At 45.0% G+C, this 23,002-nt stretch overlaps 9 protein-coding genes across 9 annotated transcripts; 4 read left to right on the top strand and 5 right to left on the bottom strand.

Annotated features, from left to right (window-relative positions):
* Window positions 1-4,867: 4,867 nt before the first annotated feature.
* Window positions 4,868-6,610, bottom strand: P174DRAFT_395631 (sugar porter family MFS transporter). Its single transcript, XM_024823697.1, has 4 exons — window positions 6,494-6,610; window positions 5,360-6,440; window positions 5,097-5,301; window positions 4,868-5,049 (listed from the first exon to the last, which is right to left on the bottom strand). Exons 1-4 carry the CDS (start codon window positions 6,562-6,564, stop codon window positions 4,937-4,939), a joined length of 1,470 nt encoding a protein of 489 aa, XP_024678790.1. The 5' UTR covers window positions 6,565-6,610; the 3' UTR covers window positions 4,868-4,936.
* A 521-nt stretch (window positions 6,611-7,131) lies between these two features.
* P174DRAFT_515346 (SMP-30/gluconolactonase/LRE family protein) lies at window positions 7,132-8,219 on the top strand (the record flags this gene model as incomplete). The annotated part of the gene is made up of 2 exons (XM_024832167.1): window positions 7,132-7,963; window positions 7,990-8,219. 2 exons carry the CDS (start codon window positions 7,132-7,134, stop codon window positions 8,217-8,219), a joined length of 1,062 nt encoding a protein of 353 aa, XP_024678789.1.
* A 263-nt stretch (window positions 8,220-8,482) lies between these two features.
* P174DRAFT_515345 (aldehyde dehydrogenase ALDH) lies at window positions 8,483-10,105 on the bottom strand (the record flags this gene model as incomplete). The annotated part of the gene is made up of 3 exons (XM_024832166.1): window positions 8,483-9,669; window positions 9,717-9,916; window positions 9,978-10,105. 3 exons carry the CDS (start codon window positions 10,103-10,105, stop codon window positions 8,483-8,485), a joined length of 1,515 nt encoding a protein of 504 aa, XP_024678788.1.
* A 588-nt stretch (window positions 10,106-10,693) lies between these two features.
* Window positions 10,694-12,149, bottom strand: P174DRAFT_424380 (alpha-hydroxy acid oxidase; the record flags this gene model as incomplete). The annotated part of the gene is made up of 8 exons (XM_024825196.1): window positions 10,694-10,754; window positions 10,803-10,879; window positions 10,931-11,184; window positions 11,247-11,321; window positions 11,375-11,527; window positions 11,581-11,918; window positions 11,968-12,001; window positions 12,056-12,149. The coding sequence occupies 8 exons, from the start codon at window positions 12,147-12,149 to the stop codon at window positions 10,694-10,696; spliced, it is 1,086 nt and encodes a 361-aa protein (XP_024678787.1).
* A 383-nt stretch (window positions 12,150-12,532) lies between these two features.
* P174DRAFT_424379 (uncharacterized protein) lies at window positions 12,533-13,769 on the top strand (the record flags this gene model as incomplete). Its single annotated transcript, XM_024825195.1, has 5 exons — window positions 12,533-12,558; window positions 12,614-12,819; window positions 12,867-12,938; window positions 12,993-13,447; window positions 13,512-13,769. 5 exons carry the CDS (start codon window positions 12,533-12,535, stop codon window positions 13,767-13,769), a joined length of 1,017 nt encoding a protein of 338 aa, XP_024678786.1.
* A 348-nt stretch (window positions 13,770-14,117) lies between these two features.
* Window positions 14,118-16,582, top strand: P174DRAFT_395624 (Zn(II)2Cys6 transcription factor; the record flags this gene model as incomplete). The annotated part of the gene is made up of 3 exons (XM_024823696.1): window positions 14,118-14,408; window positions 14,472-15,475; window positions 15,536-16,582. Exons 1-3 carry the CDS (start codon window positions 14,174-14,176, stop codon window positions 16,580-16,582), a joined length of 2,286 nt encoding a protein of 761 aa, XP_024678785.1. The 5' UTR covers window positions 14,118-14,173.
* A 185-nt stretch (window positions 16,583-16,767) lies between these two features.
* Window positions 16,768-17,658, bottom strand: P174DRAFT_377680 (dihydrodipicolinate synthase family protein; the record flags this gene model as incomplete). The annotated part of the gene is made up of 1 exon (XM_024822771.1): window positions 16,768-17,658. The coding sequence occupies one exon, from the start codon at window positions 17,656-17,658 to the stop codon at window positions 16,768-16,770; it is 891 nt and encodes a 296-aa protein (XP_024678784.1).
* Window positions 17,659-18,674: 1,016 nt separating this feature from the next.
* On the top strand, window positions 18,675-20,367 carry P174DRAFT_496666 (neutral amino acid permease). The gene is made up of 6 exons (XM_024830890.1): window positions 18,675-18,849; window positions 18,912-19,330; window positions 19,381-19,521; window positions 19,572-19,786; window positions 19,849-20,046; window positions 20,096-20,367. Exons 1-6 carry the CDS (start codon window positions 18,710-18,712, stop codon window positions 20,264-20,266), a joined length of 1,284 nt encoding a protein of 427 aa, XP_024678783.1. The 5' UTR covers window positions 18,675-18,709; the 3' UTR covers window positions 20,267-20,367.
* A 922-nt stretch (window positions 20,368-21,289) lies between these two features.
* P174DRAFT_377778 (uncharacterized protein) lies at window positions 21,290-21,481 on the bottom strand (the record flags this gene model as incomplete). Its single annotated transcript, XM_024822782.1, has 1 exon — window positions 21,290-21,481. A coding segment is annotated over one exon (192 nt), but the record flags the coding sequence as incomplete, so codon positions are not given.
* Between the last annotated feature and the right edge of the window lie 1,521 nt (window positions 21,482-23,002).

Below are 23,002 nucleotides of genomic sequence, written 5' to 3'. Positions count from 1 at the left end.
GCTCGGGATCAGCCCAAAACAGTAACAAGTCCGCCCCTTCAGGTCCTCCGGTGCCAAGACATCGGAATCGGCCTTGATTCTCGCCGCGATTCTCCCGGCGGCGGAATTGCACCACAGGGGTAGGTGGTTACAGATTGGCTCTGGTCAAGATATTCACTCCGGCGTGTCGAAACTGCTTAGTAAGCTCTTAGTAGTTATGTGACTCTCACATAACTATAGAATTTTATTTTTAACTCATACCACCCCTTTTAAAACCTTTATACTTTTCCCTTACTTACCTTTACTATTAACTATCGCCATCATGGCGACTCTTGCCCTAAATATTAATATTATTACTTACTAACTAATTAAATAGTGATTAGGATGAGAGAAAGCTAATAATTTACTAAAGAAGTAGTACTAATAGTATCTATATAAAGTTAAGAGTAGAAAGCTAGTCCTGCCTGACTATAAAATAGTGAGTCTTTGTGTTACTCTAATAAGCACTTTCTAACTGATTTCTAACTAGTTCTAAACTACTTATAGAACAACAATGATAAGCTATAGATCTACTATAGGGAGCTGTTCTATTATATCCCTAACTATGTTAGAGCTTAGGTAAGTATATTTACAGTCTATCAAAGTACTTACTAACTAGTTAGGAACTGCTTAGAAAAAATACACCTTAACTAATAATCTCTATACCTATTTGCTCACCCATGATGGCATTAAACTAGAAGAGGGGCTGGTTAGTGGACATATAAAATAGAAGGAAATTAATAAAGTAATTAGTAGATGATACTAACTAATTATAAAGTACTTAGGAACTGATTAGGAACTGCTTAGAGTTTTATAAAAGTCTTTTTACTAGTGCAGAACCCTAGAAGGTAGTAGAGGGTAGTGCTTCTAGCACTGTAAATACTAGTTCTTCTACTCCTACCCTGCCTATGAAGAAGGATAGTTCTATAAGTAGTTCTAAACTACTTCTAAAGTACTTAGAAACCAGTTACTAACTGCTTAGGTTCATGTAACTAATATGCGTAAGAAAGTTGCTAAGCTTAGGTATAAGGTGCCTTATAACTCTTATAGAAAGCATAATAACTACTATAAGGATGTGAATAAATATAATTATTTTATTCTCTTTAATTATGGTTTAGTCTGCCTAAGTCCTGCATTGCATGTGGAGATAGAGGAGGAATAGGATGCTAAGGCCTAAACTAGTTTATAATTAATTTATAAGTAGTTAATAGTCTTTTTTATTTTTTATAGTTAATAAGTATTAGGGGTCACTTCTTAAAAGAATAGCAGATTATAGAGAAGGACTAAGTAGTTAAAAACTAATTAGAAAATAGCTACTTTATATTATTAGTGAAAGTAAAGTAAGAGTAAACTCTAAGAGTAAGTCTATTAAAGTATATATATATTTAAAGAGTAATAATACTAAGTAGTTACTAACTAGTTATTAACTACTTAACTATTACTCCTGCATTTAAATTCACTACTCTATAAGATCTAGTTCTAACTTCTTATTCTTAAGTTATTTCAGGCAAATTTCCTCCTCCTATTTTTTTAGTTCTATTTCTATTTTTTAAAGCTTAAGTTCCTAATATCTCTGCTCTAAATTAAGTGCATTTATTAAAATAACATAATAAAGCACTTATAAAGATTATATAGATCTAATTAGTTAGTAAGTACTAAAGAAGTACTTCCTAAGCACTTAGGGATATATACTCATTATCTTCTCTTTAAGAGAAAGACCTTAAGATAATTAGTCTTTTACTACCTCTAAGTAATTATAAAGTACTTTAAGCTTTAGAAGTACTTATAGATATTAAGTATTAGTACTTATAGCCTCCTAAAGTAACTAGTTAGTAACTACTTAGTAACTAGTTAGATATTTACTTACTTTCTTAACTTATGTGCCATAGGTAATTTGCCTCTATATTTAATATCTAATAAGAATAATAAATATTTAACTACTGGAAGTTTTAATATTATAAGATATCATCCTTATCTAGTTTAGTAGAACTATAAATATTAGTATTTCTTAATATAAGTACTTAGGAAGTGGTTAGAAAGTACTTACTTCTTCACTGCCTTAAGTAATATTAAGTACTTTCTAGAGGTATATAACTTTTAATATAATTACTTAACTACATTAGTATAATTATATAATAAATTAAAATAATAAGGTTGAATCTTAGAGCATACTTTATTTAAGCCTACTTTAATTACTAAACTCTTTTTCTGCTGTGCCTAGTTCCTAACATTCTTATTTTTATACTGTAATAAGTAGTTAGTAAGTGCTTAGAAAGTACTTAGTAAGGGGTTAAATACTAATTAGTAGCTTAAGTAATTTATTATACTTAGCCTCTAATTTATAGTCTAATAGACTTATTATTTAGCTCTAAAGAGGGGTTCCCTAGCTTCTAGTTCTAAGTATCTTTAAAATTAATTACTAAAAATAAATATAGTAGAATAGAATAATATATTCTAACTACTATATTATATCTTGGTGTTAAGGATTAATCTTAGAGAGATAGTAGCTAAGGCCTTAAGTAGTTAGTAACTACTTTAAGAGTGTTTAATAACTACTTACCTAAGTATTATTTAGAGTCTATATTAATAATAATACCATATATTCCAGAGCCATGAATAGGGTTAAATAAGACTAGCTAATATAGAACCTTCTAAATTATAGTAAAGACTCTTTTAAAGAGTAGATAATACCCTTTAGCAGAATCCAGACTTGTGAAGACTTAAAGTTATATAATAACTATTTAAAGACTACTTAGTAACTAGTTATTAAGTGGTTTATAAATACTTACTTTTATATTAGTTAGGTAGAAAGGTGGTAAAGAGCACCTTATTTATATCCTTTAAGTAAATATACTTAAAAGATATATCTACCTTAAATAAAGAGAGCTTAGCTAGAAGCTAAATCTACTCTTTATAGGTATATAAAATTATAGTGCCTTAAGAGTTATGGAACACCTCCTGAATATAATTCTAGACTTTAGATAAGTATATAATAACTAGTTCCTAACTACTTAGCAAGTACTTACCTTTATATATTTATCTATCCTTTATAGAAATATAAGCCTGTTAATATCTTGACCATTTAGATATGAAAGAAGCTGTTATTTCTAAATAATTATAGTAATTTTATCCTTATTACAGAAGCTAGAATGAATCTCTACTAATATAGAAGTATTATACTACTGATAGAAGGCTTTAAGCTGGGGGTTTTAAAGGAACTATACTATATTAATTAGTTAGTAACTAGTTAATAACTAGTTAATAAGTACTTACCAGTTATTAGACTTAGGTCCTGAATTTACTAGATAATCTGCTTAACTACTTGCAGAATCTGTTCAGGTAGTTTAGTTAGAGGGGTGGAGGATGTTTATAGATACTATAAGATATAAATAAGATATATAGATATTAAGAGATATCCACAGGGATTAAAGTATTAAAGATAATATTATAGAGGGTATGCTTTAAGTGTCTAGAGCCCTATAGATAATTATAATCTAAAATAATTAATAACTACTTATAAACTACTTAGGAACTACTTACTATAGTACTTTTATTAGGATGATAGTGGTTTAAAGGAACTATACTCTTTAGATAATAGTAAGATATCTTTATTAAAAAGATCCTCTAGAAATTTAAGATTAATAGCTATATAACCTTAAACTACCCTTAATAATACTTTATTAAGAAATTATATATTTTATTAATATATCTAATATAGGGGGGATGTTCTCCATGTACATTCTTAAGTAGTTAGTAACTAGTTTAGAAGTAGTTAGGAAGTACTTAAATATACTACTTATAAGTATCTTTTAAAGACTAGCTTGCATGTTAGGAGCTAGTTAAGATAAGTATAACCTTTATTAAAAAGAGTAATCTTTAAGCAGTAGTAGCTATAAGTAGTTAGAAACTAGTTCTTAACTAGTTATATTAATATTACCTATAGGCATTCCGCTTATAAATATCTAACTTAAGAATTTAGATCTGATGCTAAGATTCCTAAATTTTTTCCTAGATAGCCTTATCAACAGATGTATGATAGTAAGATAAAAGAGTTAGGCTAAGATATTTACATGTAAGAATACTAGAGTATTTCTAGGTCTATTTTTTAACCTAGCATGATAAGAAAGGATAATAAATAGGATGTTTCTATCTATAGCTCTGCTTCTTAGTATATTGAACCTAAGCAGTTAGTAAGTACTTATAAAGTACTAGCTAATACTTACTTTATATAATATCTGCTCTATTTTAGTCTATAAGCATCCCTCTGCTGTAATAACATATGTATATCTATAGATATAACTAGTTAGATACTCTAGAAGGTTATTAATATACTTAAGTTTAAGTATTATAAGAGGAGAGTTCTTTATATTAGTAAGAGGGATAGGTATGGTTAGTTCCTAACTAGTTAGTAAGTAATTAAAAACTACTTCTTATAGAAAGTATTATACCTCTATTTCTTCATTAGTATTATCCCATCTAAAGAGGTTATTATTAATATAAATACTTAGCTTAGTAGGTTCCATCTTAAAAACTGCTTAAAAACCAGTTCCTAAGTGCTTAAAGAAAATATTATTATATAAAGATAAAATAAGTGAAGGTAAAATAAATTCTAGCTATGAATGTAAAGTATTAAATAGGTCATGCGAGATTAAGCTACTGAGTAATTAGCTTAGCAGTCATATATTGGGGTATAGGTCACATGAGACTTCAGAGTAGCTCGGTTGGGCTGTGTACACGGTGGGTAGTGGTTGTGGCAGCCCAGGTGTCTTACTAACAAAGAGTCCTGCTTCTAGCCTAGTGCAAATTTCTCCTACTATGAAAATTGTGAAGGATTGATCCTGTTTATATTCCCGCATATTACTAAAACAGCAGAGGCAGTCAGGGGGAAGTTTGACTAAAGTGGACGCTCGATTACATCCTAAGTCCTCGCCTCCTCAACGTGACGCACGCAATCTTTGGTTGTATACGACTGACCCGTGAATTGTTCAATCCCATCAGCGAATAACCTGTCGACCTCCTCAAGTTGGAGACCTAGCATCTGTTAACGCGGCAATACGACTTTCTTGGGTAGCCCTAACCTTTTGTCTCCGGGAAGAAGAAATAGATAATGGGAACCCAGAGGGCGTTTAGTACAGCAAAGATAATGTAGGTCTTCCAGCCTATATTGCTAATGGCGGGTGGAGTAATCTGCACAACAAGGTAGTTGCAAATCCAATTGGACGCTGTACTGATTGACGAGCCACGCTGTCGGAGACGGAGAGGTAATATCTCCGATGGATATACCTAAAAATATCAGCTGCGAATTTTTATAACGTATATATCGCGTCTCCAGCAAACGTACCCAGACAGTAGCTTGAAACCCGATGGTGAAAGCTCCTTGGAAGATAAACAGCATAGCCGCCGCCGCGATGCCACTCGTGTGGGCAATACTAGTGTTATTCTGCACCTGGTAAATCAGAGCGCTCTGTACAGCCATGACAGCAGCCATGGTCGAGATCATAGATAGGAGCAGTGGGCGTCGACCCACGCGGTCAATCAGGAACCAAGGGATAAAAGAGGCGACGAAGAACCATGTCTGCAGGAAGCCCGACATCAAAGCCGACATGTGTTTCGAGAATCCCACCGACTTTTCGAACAGGGTCGCAGAGTAGTATATAATTGCATTGATTCCGCCAAGCTGTTGGAAAATCTGTATCGCGCAAGCAATGAGAAACCGCCGCTGGCTCTGGATCTCATCATTGCGCAGAAGATCTTTCCACGACCCTGCACCCACTGCTTTTTCGAGAGCAACTGTGCGAAGAATATCCTCATGTAGGGCCGTAATATCGCTCTCGTGCATGTTGTCAGTATAGAGCCGGTGGAGGACCTGCAGGGCCTGATCTTGGCGGTCGTGGGCTGCGAGCCATCGGGGAGTTTCATCCACAAGGAATACGAGGAGAAGCATTGGGAATAGGAAAGCACACTGGAGAATCACAGGAACTCGCCAGGCATAGCTGCCTATGTGCGTAGAGAAACCATAGTCAATCCAATAAGCCAGGAGGATTCCGAAATTCAGTGTAGAGAGTTGCATGCAGACGTATAAGCCTCTAGTAGCCTTCGGCGAGAATTCCACCTGCATCACGGGTACTGTCGAGTTGACTATTCCAAGACCAACTCCTGAGACAACCCGGCCGACGATGAGATGAGAGCGATGGTACGCGGTAGCTTGCAACAAGGCTCCCAGGATCAAAATGACGACCCCAACGGCGATGCTTTTTCTTCGTCCGATTCGTTCCCCGAAGAAAGCAGAGCTCACGCTTCCTATGAATGCGCCAATCTCCATCAAAGAAACAATAACGCCGATCATTGTAGAGCCGGGCGAGTCGAAGGTGTCATTGAAAGCAGTTTGGTTCACGAGACCTCCCATGACCCCGTTGTCATATCTATGCCTAGTTAAATGCTTTTCAATGAGTGCAATGAGCGCATGCTTGCTGACCCTATTTGCATGAAACCAAGAGCAGTCAATGCCGTCACGGCTCCAAGTAGGGTGTTCCCCTGTAGCTTCATAATGATATGCTATGGACTATGAGGCGAATCGAAGAGAAGTAGTAATCGGGCGTAGGGGTGGAATGGTAAACATCTTCTTCTTTCCATATGTGACCATGGCTAGATATATCTCAAATCCTTCCCCGGCAACAATTAACAGTTATGAATGCTCCCTTGCAGGCAAGGGTGCTCGTCCCCTGATGCCGACTAGGGCCCTTGGGTGTTCCCGTGTGGGGTAACATGAGAATACCCGCGCCCGTGGGGATTCAAAGTTCTGTCTGATCCTTCAGGATCAGGATCCCCCGCTCCTCCAATAACACTTTTTCCTTTTCGTCGAATAGCCCACCCAGGAGTCAAAGAGGCCTGGTATCGGCAATTGAATCTTCCCATTTGGCATGGTCGGCTGCTGCAACTCGATTTTGAGTTCTAACAAAGATTTCAAAACGCCATTAAAAGCCTCGTCTGGTTCAGCCTACGTAATGCTCAAATCATATGAGTCGCCCCGGACAAGCTTTTGACTATTCACACTGAATACTGGGCACGTAAGAACAGCCGCTTGGAGCACAACTGTCTACCATCTCATTCACGATGGCCGGCAGCCAGGACCAGGTTGCTTTCGTGGAACATCAGGAGGAGTTTGACGCAATACTGGGCCCCGATCCACACGTTTCAATACTCGCAGACGAGAGTTCTGCAGGATTTCCTCTCTATCATGAAGCCTGCGTTTATCATGCACCGACACGCAGCATCTTCGTGACCTCAAACCAGATTCCAAATCCTCCCAACCAACAAAACCTAGCAACAGGAGATAAACATATCAAGCTCTCCCGAGTTTATGATACGTATCAAAGATCTCCCACGGAATCAAATGTCGCCAAAATCGAAGACATCACCTTTCCACGAATCGACGGTGCTATGCTGAATGGCGGTGTGAATTCCGCTGATGGCATCCTCTTTTGTGCTCAAGGATCAAAAGACCCGAGTGATCCGTCAGGTATCATCAAAGTCGCGGTTCCATCCGAGGGCAGCAGTGTCACTACATCAGAGATCGTGATCGGGTCTTTCCACGGGATTCCATTTAATTCAGTCAACGACGTGGTCGTCCATTCACTAGACTCCTCCATCTGGTTTACAGATCCTCAGTACGGCTTCCACCAGGGCATCAGACCTCAACCGCAGCTCCCTAACCAAGTCTACCGTTATGACCCTCGTAACGGATCGATTCGTGCTGTCGCAGACGGCTTCGTACGGCCAAACGGTCTCTGCTTCTCGCCTGGCCTCGACACACTCTATGTGACAGATACAGGTGCAATCCATGGCTCACCATCAGTGCCAAATGATCCGGCAGGACCCTCGCATATCTACGCATTTGATATTGTCTACCCTAAAGGGCGGACCGAGCCGATGTTGGTAAACCGGCGTGTATTCGCGTATGCCCCGGAAAAGCGCCTGACGGAATCAAATGCGACACCCGGGGCAATGTCTACGCTGGATGCGGGGATGGGATTGAAGTATGGAATCCTAGCGGTGTGCTTATCGGCACGATTAAAATTGCTGGTGGTGTCGCGAATTTCTGCTTCGGTGAGAATGGAGTCATATATGCTTGCAATGAGACCAGATTGCTCAGAATACATTTGGGCGGGGAAGGTGCCAAGGGGGCTCTTTTAGGTATCTGAGATAATCAAGCAATCATAGCTTGGATCAATTGCTTTGTGCACTCTGTAGATGCAGATGAAAGAAGCTTCATGTTGTAAGGGGAACTCGTAAGTCAGTTGTGTTCTTTTGAGTTATAGTAACAGTGCGTCCAGCTCTAGATAGGCATTCCTTTTCAGATTGCGCGAGGTGACAGGTACACAGATAGATGCATCGGAACATTTTATGGTTGTGTCGTGGATAAAAGATGGTTCGTCATTCATGTGCAAATCTACTCAAGAAACAGTCACAGCCTATTTCCCATGTTGACATGTACGGCCTTGATCCGACTATAGGCTGCCAGACCAGCCTCACCAAGCTCCCGCCCAATGCCGCTCTGTTTGACGCCCCCAAACGGCACTCGAGGATCACAGTCTTGGCTACTATTGATCCAGACCATCCCCGAGTCAATCTCTGCGGCAACCCTATGCGCCCGTTCCAGATCTTTTGTAAACACGGCTGCCCCAAGGCCATATATGGTATCGTTGGCCCGGCGGATGGCTTCTTCTTCCGTTGCAAACGGTTCGATAATCACCACGGGGCCAAAGACCTCCTCGCGCACGATAGCCATGGAGTCTGCGGTACCTGTGAAAACAGTAGGCTGGATAAAATATCCATTCATGTTTCTGTCTCCGCTGGGAATATATTGACCTCCACCAATGACGACTTTTGCACCCTCCTTCTTGGCCATCTCAACATGCGAGAGGACACGCTCATACTGTGTTCGAGTTACCTGTGGGCCCTGAAACGTAGATTCATCCCACTGGTCACCGATCTTGGACGTGGCCTCGACCGCCCGTTTGAACTTCTCCAGAAAGGAATGGAAGACGTCCTGATGGACGTAGATGCGGGAAGTAGCTGTGCAGATCTGGCCTTGGTTTGACATGATGCCGAAATGCGACCATTTGACGGCCTGCTCCATGTCGGCGTCTGGGAATACAAGCAGTGGTGATTTTCCGCCAGTCTCGAGTGTGATATCTTTCAACGTGCCCGCTGCCATCTTCATGATCTCTCTTGCTGTTTGTGTTGAGCCGGTGAAAGCAATCTTATCGACTAGAGGATGAGATGCCAGGGCGGCACCAGCTTCTTTCCCGTACCCATTGACAATATTAACAACACCAGGAGGGAATCCAACCTCCTTAATCAGCTCCGCAAGAATAAGGGCGCTGAGAGGTGTCTGTTCAGCGGGTTTCAGAACGACAGTGTTCCCACAGGCTAATGCAGGGCCTAGTTTCCAGGTAGCCATGGACAAGGGGTAGTTCCATGGGATGATCTGCCCAACGACACCAACAGGCTGACGAACCGTATATGCGAATTTGTTAGATGTTATGCTGATGGTCTGACCCGCGATCTTATCAGCCCAGCCACTATAGTAACGGATGGTTGTAATAGCCTCGGTGAGGTCCTCTTCCAGCGCTACATGGTATGGCTTCCCTATTTCGGTCAGCTGCGGACCCATGAACTTGGAAGAGGCGGCATACCATTATCCCATGCATCGATCGACGCTAGCAACTCCCGTTTTTGTTCCATTAGATCGGCCAGCTTGGCCATCAGTATCCCCCGATCGGTAGCGGGAAGCTGTTTCCAGTATGGATGCACCAGCGCAGCCCGGGCGGCCCTCACAGCTCGATCTACATCCTCGGCGCTGGCTGCGTGGACTGTGGCGATGGGTTTATCAGTGCTAATATGTGTCCGTTAATTGACTGATATAAGTGTGCCCAAATAGGATGCTCCACACATACGCAGGGTCAATGGAAGTGATGGTTTGCCCGCTCGACGCGGCCACGAATTCGCCGGCGATGAATAGACCGGTTGGCTGTCGGTAAGCGTGATTATTTGGGGTCGTAATATTGACAAAGAGATCTGCCATAGTTCTGATTGCCTGTACGTGTGTAATTGTATGATGGACGGATGAGATTCACAGTCTATGGCCCTTAGAGTCTAATATAAGCCTTCTTCATCCCTATCTAATCTCGTATCTGATTCAGACAAGGACGGTGGGGGTTCTACGGATCGACATGCCTAATGTGATGCCGGATGCATTATTGGGGCGGATGTGTGCAAATTCCTTTCAGGAAGGTCTTTCCGAAATTCAGTATTCTGTATTCTGATTGGTGATTGAAATCAATCCATGAGGGACAATCAGAGCTCACAGCTCAGTGTTTACGCATGATGGCAAGGGCTTTTTTGTTCCTTGATACCAAACAGTTGGAGCAGCAAAGTCCGGGAGCTAAATAAGTGAATATCTATTTTACTAAGTCAGGGTGCTTGGGAGCAGTACGGCCTAAACTATGACAACAGTAAATATAGCTACAACTACAAGCAGATTCAAGAAAGGACTCGAAGAATAGTTGACATGAGGAATCGCCTATTCTAAAAGGTTTCTACCAAGTATCGCTAGAAGAGAATGCTAGGAATGCTCAATGACCTCAGCCGTCTTGCCCTACAGCCTTGCCAACTACCCGTTCGATCGCAGAACCGACAGATAGCTCTCGTTAATGTCGCTAATAGACGTGCAGCTGCGAATCATTAGTCAAGGACAGGAGTCAAGGCATTTTAGGACTCACCCTGCAAGTGCCATGGTAATTTTTAATTCTTGCCGCAGAATCCTGATTGCCAACTCGACGCCCTCCTGCCCATTATACTGAATGCAATTAGCCTACCTGGGTATAGAAAAAAAGAGAACAAGACTTACGGCAAGGCCCCAAATGGGAATTCTCCCCACGAAACAGTAACTGGCCCCAAGTGCAAGAGCCTTAAAGATATCCGATCCTCGCCGGATGCCGCCGTCAATTGCAAGTGGGATTCGCCCCCGTGCGATAGGAGCACATAGTCTCAGCGCGTCTAGCGTAGCGGGAATTCCGTCAAGCTGGCGACCGCCGTGGTTGGATATTACAATTCCGTCGACGCCGTAATGAATTGCCAGTTCGACATCTGCGGGGGAGCAAACTGTTCCGGATCGTGTCAGTCAAAACAAAGCCGAGCGCGCTGGGGAATGGAATGCGGCTTACCCCCTTTAAGCCATATCTGCAACGATGTGTGATTCCTGAGCCATGGGATTGTGCTTTCCCAGTCGAGACTTGGATCTGGTTTGGTTATTTCCTGCGATAACCCTCAAAGCTCCCGTAGGGTTGCTTACCATAGTCAGTACGGTTCGACGTATCAGCACCGCAACTGAGGATGTTGGGCCAGTTCATATCTTCCGGAAGAGTATAGCTATTCCGATATTCGTTGAGTCTCTTTCCGAGCACAGGAACATCGACGGAGAGGAATAATGCCTTGTATCCCGCCTCTGCTGCATGTTAGTAGGTACATCAACGTGAGCCAGGAACGCGACAGACATACTTTCAGCCCGTTCCAGCAGCTGGATTGTAATTGAACGATCCCTCAACACACACATCTGCATCACGTATGGGTTCCCACTCCCCTGCGCAGCCACATCCTCCAGGGAGTAATTCGAGTACGACGAGAGTCCCATGCAGATACCATACTTTGCTGCGGCCCGCGATGCCGCCAGTTCTCCATCCGGATGAGCTAGTTTTTGCGACGCGGCAGGGCTGAATCCAAACGGGACGGAAACCTTGGTCCCTAGGATTTCCGTGGTGGTATCGACGTGATCGACATTTCTCAGAACGCGAGGAAGGATCTTGTAGCGGTCGAAGGCGGTTTCATTCTCCCGTAATCTGAAGAATATTCAGTTCATTGATTCTCGACAAGGGCGATGATACCTACGTTATTAGGTCCATTGCGCCTTCATTGTAGTAGTCTATTGTAAACTGTAAGGGATTGCAGAATCCACGACAGATTTGGACTTACTCACCTCTGACCATTTTCGGAAGCTTACTGCTTCCTAGAGCTTTGAGGTCTGCTATGCAGGACACCTCGTTGTGTAGAGTCTCTCCTCGGTGAGCCATCGTAACAATGATCCTGTGTAGAGATGTAGACGGAAATATGTTGGGTATGCAATGGAGAAATTACTTGAGGAAAAGGGACCTATCCGCCTTGCTTAAACGCCTGCACCGAGCCATCTGAATTTCCTATTATGCCAATTACAATGTGCTTTTTGATTTGTCGCGCAAACCTACCTCGGAGTTTCGGTTGAGAGATCAATCAGCGGAATCAGTTACCCCTTCTGCATTGTTGCATGCATCGCATGATGAACTTGCGGAACAACTTTCCAGAAGTACCATATTGTCCGATTCACCCACTACCAACATATATCATTCTGAAGGTCATAGATTGGAAGTTGCCAATCTTACAGTATTGACCTTTCCTTCTGAACTTCAGTCCCCGCGAAATGGCTACCCGCACTCGCATTTTCCTGTAGGCGGCTTTCCAACGATATACTACATGGCCTCGGTCACTGACAGGACTATAGCACAGGTGCCTCTGGTTACATTGGAGGCGATGTCCTTCACGCACTACGGTCCACTCATCCCGAGTATAGCATTTCTACTCTTGTGAGGGACCCCAAAAAGGCCGCGCTTCTGTCTCAAGCCTATCCAAACGCCCAAGTCATCTGCGGTGATCTCGATTCCACTTCCCTGATCGAAGAGGAAGCTCGTCAGGCCGATGTGGTCGTTCGTAAGTCGTTGAGCACGAGAGAATGAAGTACCGCTGATAGTCTGCAGATACCGCGAGTTCTAGCCACATTGAAAGTGTCAAGGCTATTGCTCGCGGTCTAGCTAAACGCCGTGACCCCGGTAAGGTCATACAGTCATTTTCATGTACAATAGCAGATGCTGACGTTTTACAAGGCTACTGGCTTCAGATTTCAGGCGCAAGCGTCCTGTCGATTGCCGATATCATCAACAGCACCTACGGGGAAGGAACCGACAAAGTCTTTAGTGATGTCGACGATGCCGACGCGGTCCGCAACATCATTCGCCAGAATGCGACTCGCCGTGTAGTTGACAACTTCATTCTTAACCTGACCGGCCCCAAGACAGCCGTTGTGTTCCCACCAATCATTTACGGACAAGGCCGAGGCATCATCAAGCAGCGGAGTATTCAGATCCCCGAGCTTGCCAGAGTCGCCATTGAAACCGGACGAGCGATCCAGGTGGGCAAGGCTGAGAGCACTTGGAGCAACGTCCATATCTCCGATATCAGCGATCTGTTCGTAAAACTGGTTGAGAAGGCTGTGCAGAAGGAGACAGACGAAAACCTGTGGAATCAGCAGGGGCTGTACTTCCCCGGCAACTCTATGTTGGTAAGTTGACCGTTCTGGAGAATTTGTCGTTGTTGTGTGTCAAAAAGCTGATGTGAGCACCCAGAGTTTCAAGGGGATTTCCGAGTTGCTTGCTCAAACAGCCCACCGTCTTGGTTTGATAGAGTCACCTTTAGTCTTGGGGATCGACCACGTGGAGGCGGACAAGTTATCTCCTCACGGTGGAGTTCTATGGGGCACGAATGCTCGCCAGAACAGTCAGCGGGCGAGACTATTGCTGGGATGGTGTCCAAATGGCAGGAGTCTGGAGAGTGATATTCCTGATACAGTGGAGGAGGAGGCAAAGCGACTGGGGAAACTATAATATAACTTATAATAACTATAGCAGGTGTTGATATGATACTTGTATCTCTGCTTGTAGTAACATGAGTACTGCCCCGGAAGAATCAAAATTACTCTTACAAGCTGCCGAAGCTACTTCGCTCAAGCTGGAAATTGGCCTACACCGTCTTCAAGGGATTGAAAGATAACACTACTTCAAAGCAATCCCCAATTGTCGTGCGGTATATTTTAAGGTTTCGGCTATCAAATGCGGGGCAAATGCATGATTTCACCTTCAACTCCCAAATAGGCAAGTGCTTCCGATCTCGTTCGACCTCCTCCGTCCCAGAGACTAGCAAGCAATCACTTCAAAGATGTAATCTCCTGTCGAGCGGTTGTTCGCAGCTTGGTTGACGCGGATCTATCCCGGTCCGTTTCTGCATAGCAATGACTCCGATAACTTCAACTTTCATCCTCCCCCGCCGGACTCACGCGCTAGGAGCATGTCGCACCTGCAGACGTCGGCATGTCAAGTGTGACCAAAAGCGTCCGTCGTGTCGTACATGTCGATCACTTGGTGTCACATGCGAGCGTCCTCCAAGTAAGGTACGCTGGATGCACAATTCCAATAATGGCGACAGTGCAGAGGACCAACGTGAAACCCGCCGGCATCTTTACACAGGTGAGCGCCCTAGCCATTTTAGACACATCCATGCATAATGATCGCCAGCTAATGCAGATACAGAGCAGTCTAGATTGTCCATGACATCCTCACTAAGCTCGCGACTGGTCTCAGGTTCAATCAATGCGTCGTTGGCTGAGATTGACCTCAGAACCAGAGACATCGACAACCCTCCCACAGGCGATATCGTCGTCGGCCCGTTTGCAGTTCTCGGGCTGCCTACTCCTGAGTCCCAAAGGGAAGATAATGTGGTACATCAGCAGGCCGAACAAGATGAACCGGATTCGATTTCAGTCGAGTCCGAGGCACACCTTATCCAGCCGGTCAGCCCGCCAAACATCGAGGACAGCTCCGAAGCTATCGGTCAGCTGACGACATTCTCTCAAGCATCTTTTATCTCAGACCCAGTGTGCCATTTTGACGATTTCCTCCACTGGTCCGATCTGCTTGGATGCAGTCCAGATGCTCTTGGCTGGAACCCTGCACCGTTGTCAAGCGACATGAATCTAGGGACAAACTTAGCCGCGCTCGGTTCCGATTTCGAAATGGATCCTATGCCTTTCAATGGACCGGCAAATGTCGGGTCATTCTCAGACGCCCCAGATGGGGACGGCTCCTTGCAGATGATTGAACCGACAGAGATGGCCTCCACCTTGCTACATGCCGCTTCATTGGCAGAGGCGCCCTTCCTCTTCAAACATTTTCATGATAATGTGATTCCACAAACAATGCCTATGCCTCTGGGCAAGAAGTCTCCATGGAAGATTCTGAATGTACCGGCCGCAATGGTTACTTACAGCGACCTGACGATACTTGGTTCCCAGAATATCAACCACGCGCGTCAGGCCAATCTATACGGGTTGTTGGCCTGTTCTGCTATCCATTTGTCTACGTATCCAAGCGCACCCTCGTCGGGTGCGGCCCAACATTGGCAAGGAACAGCCGAGAATTTGTTCGAACAGGCCAGGGAACATATGCAACTCTCGATAAAGTATGAAACTCAAGAGCCAAAGAGAGCCAAGTACAAGGATCAACTAATGGCCATATGTTGCTTGACTGAGTACGCTGTAAGTTTATGAGCATCCAATCTAATGTTCCCTTCCTGACAGCGAAGTTAACGTGGATAGATTTTGTCTGGGCAACAGCACTACGCTCGTGGGTTCCTTATCAACGCTGAGTATATTCTGCGCATGCGGGGCCTGCCGAAACGACGGATCTCGCCAAAGGCGCGTCTTCTCCACCATGTTTATACATGGCTGCGACTTGTAGGCGAGAGTACCTATGTCCTTCATGACTATCAGCCCTCCGCCTCTTTTATTGAGGCTCTTAATTCCGGTTTTCGCCCTCGGCAACCTGATCCACGTAATCACGTCAGAAGCGAAGCGGATCAGAAGGTTCCGCAGCTCGACGACTTCTTGCGACTCGAAGCACACCATTCGGACAGTGACTTGAACATCGACGATCCTAAAGATCAGGAGGCCGGGTTGCATGATATTCATCTGCAGGACTCCCGCAACTTTTCGGATACCCTATACAAGCAGATCTATGGCATCCCCGAGACGTGGCTTACACTTGTATCCCAGACCACGAGGCTCGCCAACGTGATGGAGACGTTTCGAGTTGCACGTCAATCGCAGAGGAAGGTTTCTCTTGAGGCATGGGAAACACTCCACCGCCGCAGTGAGCACCTGGAAAATATGATCTGCTCATTTGTTCTGCGGTACAATCGCCGCGTCCGCTCCAAGCACCCAGACTCAACCAAACCCCATCAGCCAATGTTGCGAGCATTGAACGGCGCTCTGCTAATTTTCTTTTATCGGCGGGTTCGACAAGTCCATCCTGCTGTCGTAGCTGGTCATGTGGACGACGTCATTACGGCGCTGGCTGACTTTCAGAAAGCTGTACCAGCAGAGCATCCCATGAGCCCTGCAACGGCTTGGCCTATGTTTATTGCGGGGTGTGAGGCACTTACAGCCTCTAAGCGGGACGCTGTCCTTCATTTTTTCAACAGGGCCGAGTCAATCTGTCGATTTCCCATATTTAAAACAGCCAGGGAAGTTCTGACAGACGTGTGGAACCAGCAGGACCAGCATTTGGAGACAAATAGACGGGACCCCATGCCAACATGGATCAATATTGTCAGACAAAAGAATCTATGGCCTCTTTTTTGCTGATCACTCATAAAACGATACCCTGAGCCGCTACTAAATGTGTTAACAATGTCTACTATTTTACTCGGTACCTCAATTGCAGGCAAAAATAACTTACTGGAGGTGGTATATTGGACTATCAGTCAAGGAACATTATTTATTGTTCATTATGCCTTTCGTAAGCTTTGCGGTAGATATCATCTAGCCGTTTATACTGTCCTTAACCCCGCGTCTATCAGCAACTGCTTCAGCTCTGCCTGCAATTCAGGGCCAAGTGACTTGAAAGGCTTCCTGAGACCCCCAGTTGCTTGTCCAGTCAGCTCCACCCCAGCCTTGACAGCCGCTGCATAGTTATGCGATTCCAAAAACTTGCAGATGGGCCATATCTTCGTCCACAACTCACGTCCTCGCTTCAAGTCTCCCTTGACCGAGACAGTCTCGTACAGCTCGACCGCCAGCTCCGGAATGAAATTGGCCGCTCCCCACACTCCGCCGGGACAACCGGCCACAAGACCGTAGAAGGTCAGTGTATCCCAGCCATTGAACGCCGTAATCTTATCCGAAAGCCCAAAGACCAACTCGGTGAAGGCGGGGGCATTTCCCGACGTATCCTTCAGGTACTTGACGCCCACTTTGGACAACCCGGCAATCTCGCCGGGAGTGAGCGTCAGACCCGAAGCGCTAGGAATATTATAATACATAATGGGCAGACCCGAAGCGCTATGGATCTCCGACATGAGCTCGGTCAACTGCTCCAGGTTGACAGGGTCGTAGAACGGCGGCACGACCATCAGCGCTGCGGCACCGGCGGAAGCTGCGTGCGTCGCTAGCTCAAGGGCCTCAGCCGTGGAAGTGCTTCCCGTCCCGACGACGACTGGGACGCGGCCGGCGGCGAACTTAACGCATAGCTCGGTGAGTTCCTTGCGCTCTGCGGTCGTCAAGGTGGTGAACTCGCCGGTGCTGCCGCCGGGGACGAGCCCGTGGATGCCGGCTGTGACGAGGCGGTCGATGTGTATTTTTAGACGGGCTGCATCGATGTGTTTCTGGTCGTCTGTGAAGGGGGTGATGAGGGCGACTAGGATACCGTGTAGATGGGGCATTTTGGGGCTTGTATTGGTCGTAGACGAGACAGAGGGATTGCGTTTTGTCAAAGAGATCTAAGGAGTTGGCAAAGGAATCGGGTTGTATCTCTTTGTGGAACTCACAAAGAGTGCTGGATATAGATGGACGTGATGTGTGGGATAGGGATCACCTGCCTATTTGGGAACTTGGCCCGATGGTAAGGGGAAGGCTTTCCGTCCCATAATCCGCCAAACTGATAGCGGAAGTATAGAGATCACTGTCTCGGAAGGTTGCTATCGACGAAGCCGACCATTACTTCATGAACCTAAATAATACCCGGGGTCTTGTGTCACGAGATATGGCAGTTCGGGCAATCCTGAGAAGATGCAGTATACGATTGGAACTGGATGTGAGAAGCTTGCAGTGGAGTATATCGGTATTCTTACAGTCGAGGTATCTTTTACGACTAAGCGGGTCATTTCTAGAGTACTGCACGACTGAATGCCGCTCTTACGGTAAGTCTACCGCTACAACGGTCATTAGCACCTGGGTAGGCACATGCTATGTATATCCGTGAAGAGTCTGCATTGATATTACCTATCTATCAAGAGGTCTATGCCGTGCGTATCTCCTAACAAGTCAAAGACAGATTACAATGGTGCAAAGCATCTCGTTAGATAGGCAAGTTCTCGACGCTCCATCAGGAAAGCCATCCCGAAACTCAATTACTGTAGGACTCGCCTGACTTCGACTGTCTTCAGCGGCAGACACGCCTCCCGGGGTACACGCCACAAAATCAAAGAGGCGCAAGTCCGTTATCAATTACATTAACCGTAACCCATTTCCTTTCCCAGATGGGCTTGAAACATCTGCGGGACTGAAGAGGTCGCCTATCTGAGTGGGGTCTTCTCCGGGTCACTGTGGCTCTCCCTAACTTACCCCGGATTACGACCAAGACTGACATGATAAGGGGGATTATATGAAGGCTCCCCTCCCCACTGTCAAGAATGGGACTCATTCACGAAAGCCAGAGCTATCAAAATGACCTCACGTATTGTTTCTTTATCTCCTGATCATTCGAAAATCGACATGGACACGGAAAGTCAGACACAACCTCCAAGGCCAGAGGATAGGGACCAGAAGAAAGAGGAACCAATGCCGCCTGTCCGTCAGGATGCCTTTGGTGACGAGGAGTTTGCAGAGGTCAAGTACAAGGTTCTCAAGTGGTGGTGCGTTTTCCGATCTTTGGCTCACATGCCCAGGAGGCGATGGTTACTAACTTCTTCAACAGGCAAGCAGGACTGCTCATGGTTGCCGAGACTATCTCTTTGGGCATCCTCTCACTTCCTGCGGCTGTTGGAGCCGTCGGACTAGCACCAGGCCTCGCCATCCTCATCAGTATGGGCATCCTAGCCAGCTACAACGGTTACGTTATTGGACAAATAAAACTGCGATATCCTCATATTAGCAGCATGTCTGATGCGGGAGAAGTCCTGCTGGGCCCGTTTGGGAGGGAACTCCTGAATGCAGCACAGATACTGCTGTTGATCTTCATTATGGCAAGTCATATTTTGACATTCACTGTGGCATTTAATGTCATTACAGGTCATGCTACTTGCTCCATTATTTTCGGAGTCGTAGGAGCCGTGATTTCCTGCCTGCTCTCGCTGCCTCGCACTTTAGAGAAAGTCTCGTGGCTGTCGCTTGTTTGTGAGTCGTGCTGCTGTGGACCGTACGGGTTAGGTATTAACCTCCAGCAGCATTTGTCAGTGTCTTCGCCGCGGTGATGGTCACCATGGTCAGTATTGGGATCATCAAGCCAACCTCGACGTGGGCAGTCGCCAAGCACACGGATTTGGTGACTGGCTTTGGTGCCGTTACGAACATGGTTTTCGCCTACGGTGAGCAGGATATTGCCATATACTCAGTGCTAGTTCTGACAAATCAACAGCCAGCCATAATTCCTTCTTCACTTTCATTGCGGAGCTCAGCGACCCCAGGGAATTTCCCAAGGCACTTGCCCTTCTCCAAAGCATTGATATCTCGCTCTATATCGTTGCTGCGGTCGTTATATACTACTTTGCCGGCGAGGATGTGACATCACCCGCTCTGGGGTCAGCAGGTCCATTGATCTCCAAGATTACGTACGGCATTGCCTTGCCTACTGTAAGAATCTCAATCCCGCGCGGACCTCCATTTCTCAGCGATATAGAGACTGACCCTCACAGATTGTCATTGCAGGTGTGATCAACGGCCACATCGCCGCCAAAGCCATCTATCTGCGCATGTTTGCTGGGAATGATTTTATCCACAAGCGAGACTGGGTTGCTGTGGGTTCATGGATAGGAATCATGGCAGTCCTCTGGACCATATCTTGGATCATCGCCGAGGCTATACCAGTGTTTAACGACCTTATCGGGTTGATTGTCAGTTACCACGCAGAGTTCATCCTGCAGCTTAACTAACGCATACTAGGCTTCACTGTTTCTGAGCTGGTTTACCTTTGGCCTGCCAGGGGTATTCTGGCTATATATGAACAAGGGGATGTGGTTCTTGTCGCGGGGGAAGATTTTCTTGACCATTGTCAACGTGTCTTCGGTGTGTATTGGATTGGTTGTGGTAAGTCTATACCTTGCTCGGACATAATACTTAGGCTAATTGATCAGTGTGCCCTTGGGCTTTATGCATCTGGTGTCTCGATTCATAAGAATCCGGCGGGCTCTGTGTTTTCATGTGGTGCTCGCAGTTGATTTCGCCTTCTTTCTATGATATTACACACGATGAAACTAAAGGACAAACATCGGGGATGACTATAAGTAGCTCAGATGTACCTTGTATATCAACATTCATTTTGCTTGAGAACATGACAAAGTTCATGGTGTGTGACTGTAGCAGCATACTTAAGGACAGAGTGGGACACTATAAGGATCATAGAATAATATATAAATAAGATACTTATCTAGAATGTGGTGTAGTTATAGTATATAAGTGTCTATGATTTACATTACTATAGTATAAGAAGTACTTGCACCGAGTAAGACGAAAATAGTGAATAAATACTATTTCTGGTCTGCTACAGACCGTAGATGACAACTAATCCACCTCTACTATTAGGGAATACTAGACCTTCTATATTGAGATATTAAGGTTGGTATTTAGTGAGGGATAGCTGCACTTGAAAGCCAACTAGCTAAGTCTCAATATTAGTTATCTCGTTATATTCTGACTTAGGGTATTTGTGATAGTCCTGTTTCAGTGTTCACTTGATCAGGTATTGAAGTCCCTTTACTTCACTGAAGAGGCGACTAGTCTGAGCTAACGAAACGTTGGTTGGCTGCAGATAGAATGTGGGAACCTGTGTAACTAAGGCTGAAAAGCCTGATATGACTGCTAGTGAGGCCATTTACAGCTGCATTTCCACTCACCTGAATCTCACCAGGAAGCTGCCGCTTTAAAGTATTACACAAGGTTCTTCTTTTTTCTCTTTTTTTGGTGAATGCAGTTACCCCGGGGTGAAAGCAATATATTGATCAGCTAACTAAATAAGGAGTGTATACCTTAAGGTTAAAGCACAAACTCTCCAGGAAGCATAACCATCCACAACCAACTTCTGTTTGAGCGCCATTAGAAGCACGAGGCTGGGCGCTAAGCAATATTGGCCCAGTTTGTTTACCAGTAATGGAAGCTGGTATCATCCGATTGGGCATTTGGCTGCTGGCCGGGCTGGATAGCATTGTTTGCAGGCCAGTTGGGATGACTCTCGGCACGCTTCCAGTAATGGAAGCTGGTATCATCCGATTGGGCATTTGGCTGCTGGCCTGGCTGGATAGCATTGTTTGCAGGCCATTCCGGGTGGTCACTTGAGCCACTTTCAGCCGCGTCAACGGTTCCAATAGAGCCGGGGAGAGGTGCTATCTGTAAGTGAGCAGTTTGGAAAGCTAGTATCAGTTTTGTGATACTCACCGGTGACCGTCAGGGCGGAGAATCATAGGGCAGATGCGGACAGCAGAGCAGCGACCTTCATGTTGGCAATTAAGCAGGTTCAAAGACTTGAAAGGGTGACTACTAAAAAGAATTGAGCTTGGAGGAGTGACTGTGTGAAGATTTGCCCTTTCTGTGTCGTTACTGTAGTGAACATAAATGGGGCAATGGAGGTGAAGGTATTTATATCTATTTGATGGGATTTCTATACCTTAAGGGGAAGGACTCCTGAAGCATACCCAAAATTCAACGAAGCGGAATGCTCTACGCTGCATCTCTACAGTAGAGTGTGCCCCTTACATTGGCATTACTAAAGTCCCTCATTTTGTTCCTCTGTTCTATCCAGATGAGTATCACTAATTTCTCTGCTGTTATTTGCGTGTATCTATCGGTAACTCATATACTTAAACTTAGAGGTGACTCCCGTCCCCTTGTTTGGTCATGGGGAGTGCTTGGATGTGTAAGTCACAACTGGCAATGATTCTCAGATCTTCTCATTATTGTCTGTTTCTACTGCATCTCATAGGATCACATGGTCTCCTGGGAGTACAAAAGCAAGGAAGCAGCATCCTTATTGCTAAGTGCTCCCCCTGTGCCAGGTTACTTTGTATGCACGCTTTATAAGGTGGACAGTCTGGCTTACAATACGATAACACTAGATTGGGGTTTTTTACGTCATTCCTTAGTGGAACTCACAGGCTTTCAACAAATCGTAGCACTGACCAGTCTTATATCACTACCCCACGAGCAACCACGTTCAGCGCTCAACAGATAGTATGCAAGGGAAAAAGTCCTCCTAGATGATGCCATCAGTGCATAACAAGCACCCTCTTCCTGGGAAAGATCGTCCAGCTCCAATAGATCAAGGGGCCATGTACATGGAGAGTTGTCCAATGGTGCAGTCTCAATATAGATGTTGCTTTTGCCTCATAGCATAGTGAATAGCACCGCAGTTGATAATCCAATGATTTGATAATGACTGCTTCCCTGCTTGAGTTTTTGTGTTACCCTTCTTTGCTCCTCCTGACTTTGTCGTACATCGAGATGCAAACCACGGCTTAGTCATTAAGTGGTGTAGAACCCAAGGTATCCCCTGCATATGTATCACTGTTTAACGCATTTCTTACACACCGACGGAGGCTTCGAGCACCAAGGGCATTCATGACGGCATGCTTTGGTGCTTTAAGTGACCATATCTAAATCTTACACGCAGTGGGCTTGGAGCATACCACTTTTATATTTAACTCTCTCTTGGACCTAACCTTTAGGAGAGCGGGAAGATTGCGACCTTTGCCTTATTCACATCATTTGTTCTTCTCGCGCTCTTGATCTCCTTAGATTGAACAAATGGCGCCTTTCAAGAAGGATGATGAGACCAGGTATTCCCTGTTGCCACCTACA

The sequence above is a fragment of the Aspergillus novofumigatus genome, assembly GCF_002847465.1.
Source record: "Aspergillus novofumigatus IBT 16806 chromosome Unknown P174scaffold_8, whole genome shotgun sequence".
Taxonomy (NCBI): domain Eukaryota; kingdom Fungi; phylum Ascomycota; class Eurotiomycetes; order Eurotiales; family Aspergillaceae; genus Aspergillus; species Aspergillus novofumigatus.
The sequence above is the reverse complement of the archived record's forward strand: the minus strand, read 5'-3'. Positions and strand labels throughout refer to the sequence as shown.

Coding starts and splice junctions, on each gene's coding strand:
- P174DRAFT_496666 (XM_024830890.1), top strand. CDS start 18,710: ATGGACACGGAAAGTCAGACACAACCTCCAAGGCCAGAGGATAGGGAC. Junction 19,331..19,380: donor CTCGTGGCTGTCGCTTGTTT/GTGAGTCGTGCT, acceptor AACCTCCAGCAG/CATTTGTCAGTGTCTTCGCC. Junction 19,787..19,848: donor ACGGCATTGCCTTGCCTACT/GTAAGAATCTCA, acceptor TGACCCTCACAG/ATTGTCATTGCAGGTGTGAT.
- P174DRAFT_395631 (XM_024823697.1), bottom strand. CDS start 6,564: ATGAAGCTACAGGGGAACACCCTACTTGGAGCCGTGACGGCATTGACT. Junction 6,441..6,493: donor CTTGGTTTCATGCAAATAGG/GTCAGCAAGCAT, acceptor AACTAGGCATAG/ATATGACAACGGGGTCATGG. Junction 5,050..5,096: donor CTTCTTCCCGGAGACAAAAG/GTTAGGGCTACC, acceptor AACAGATGCTAG/GTCTCCAACTTGAGGAGGTC.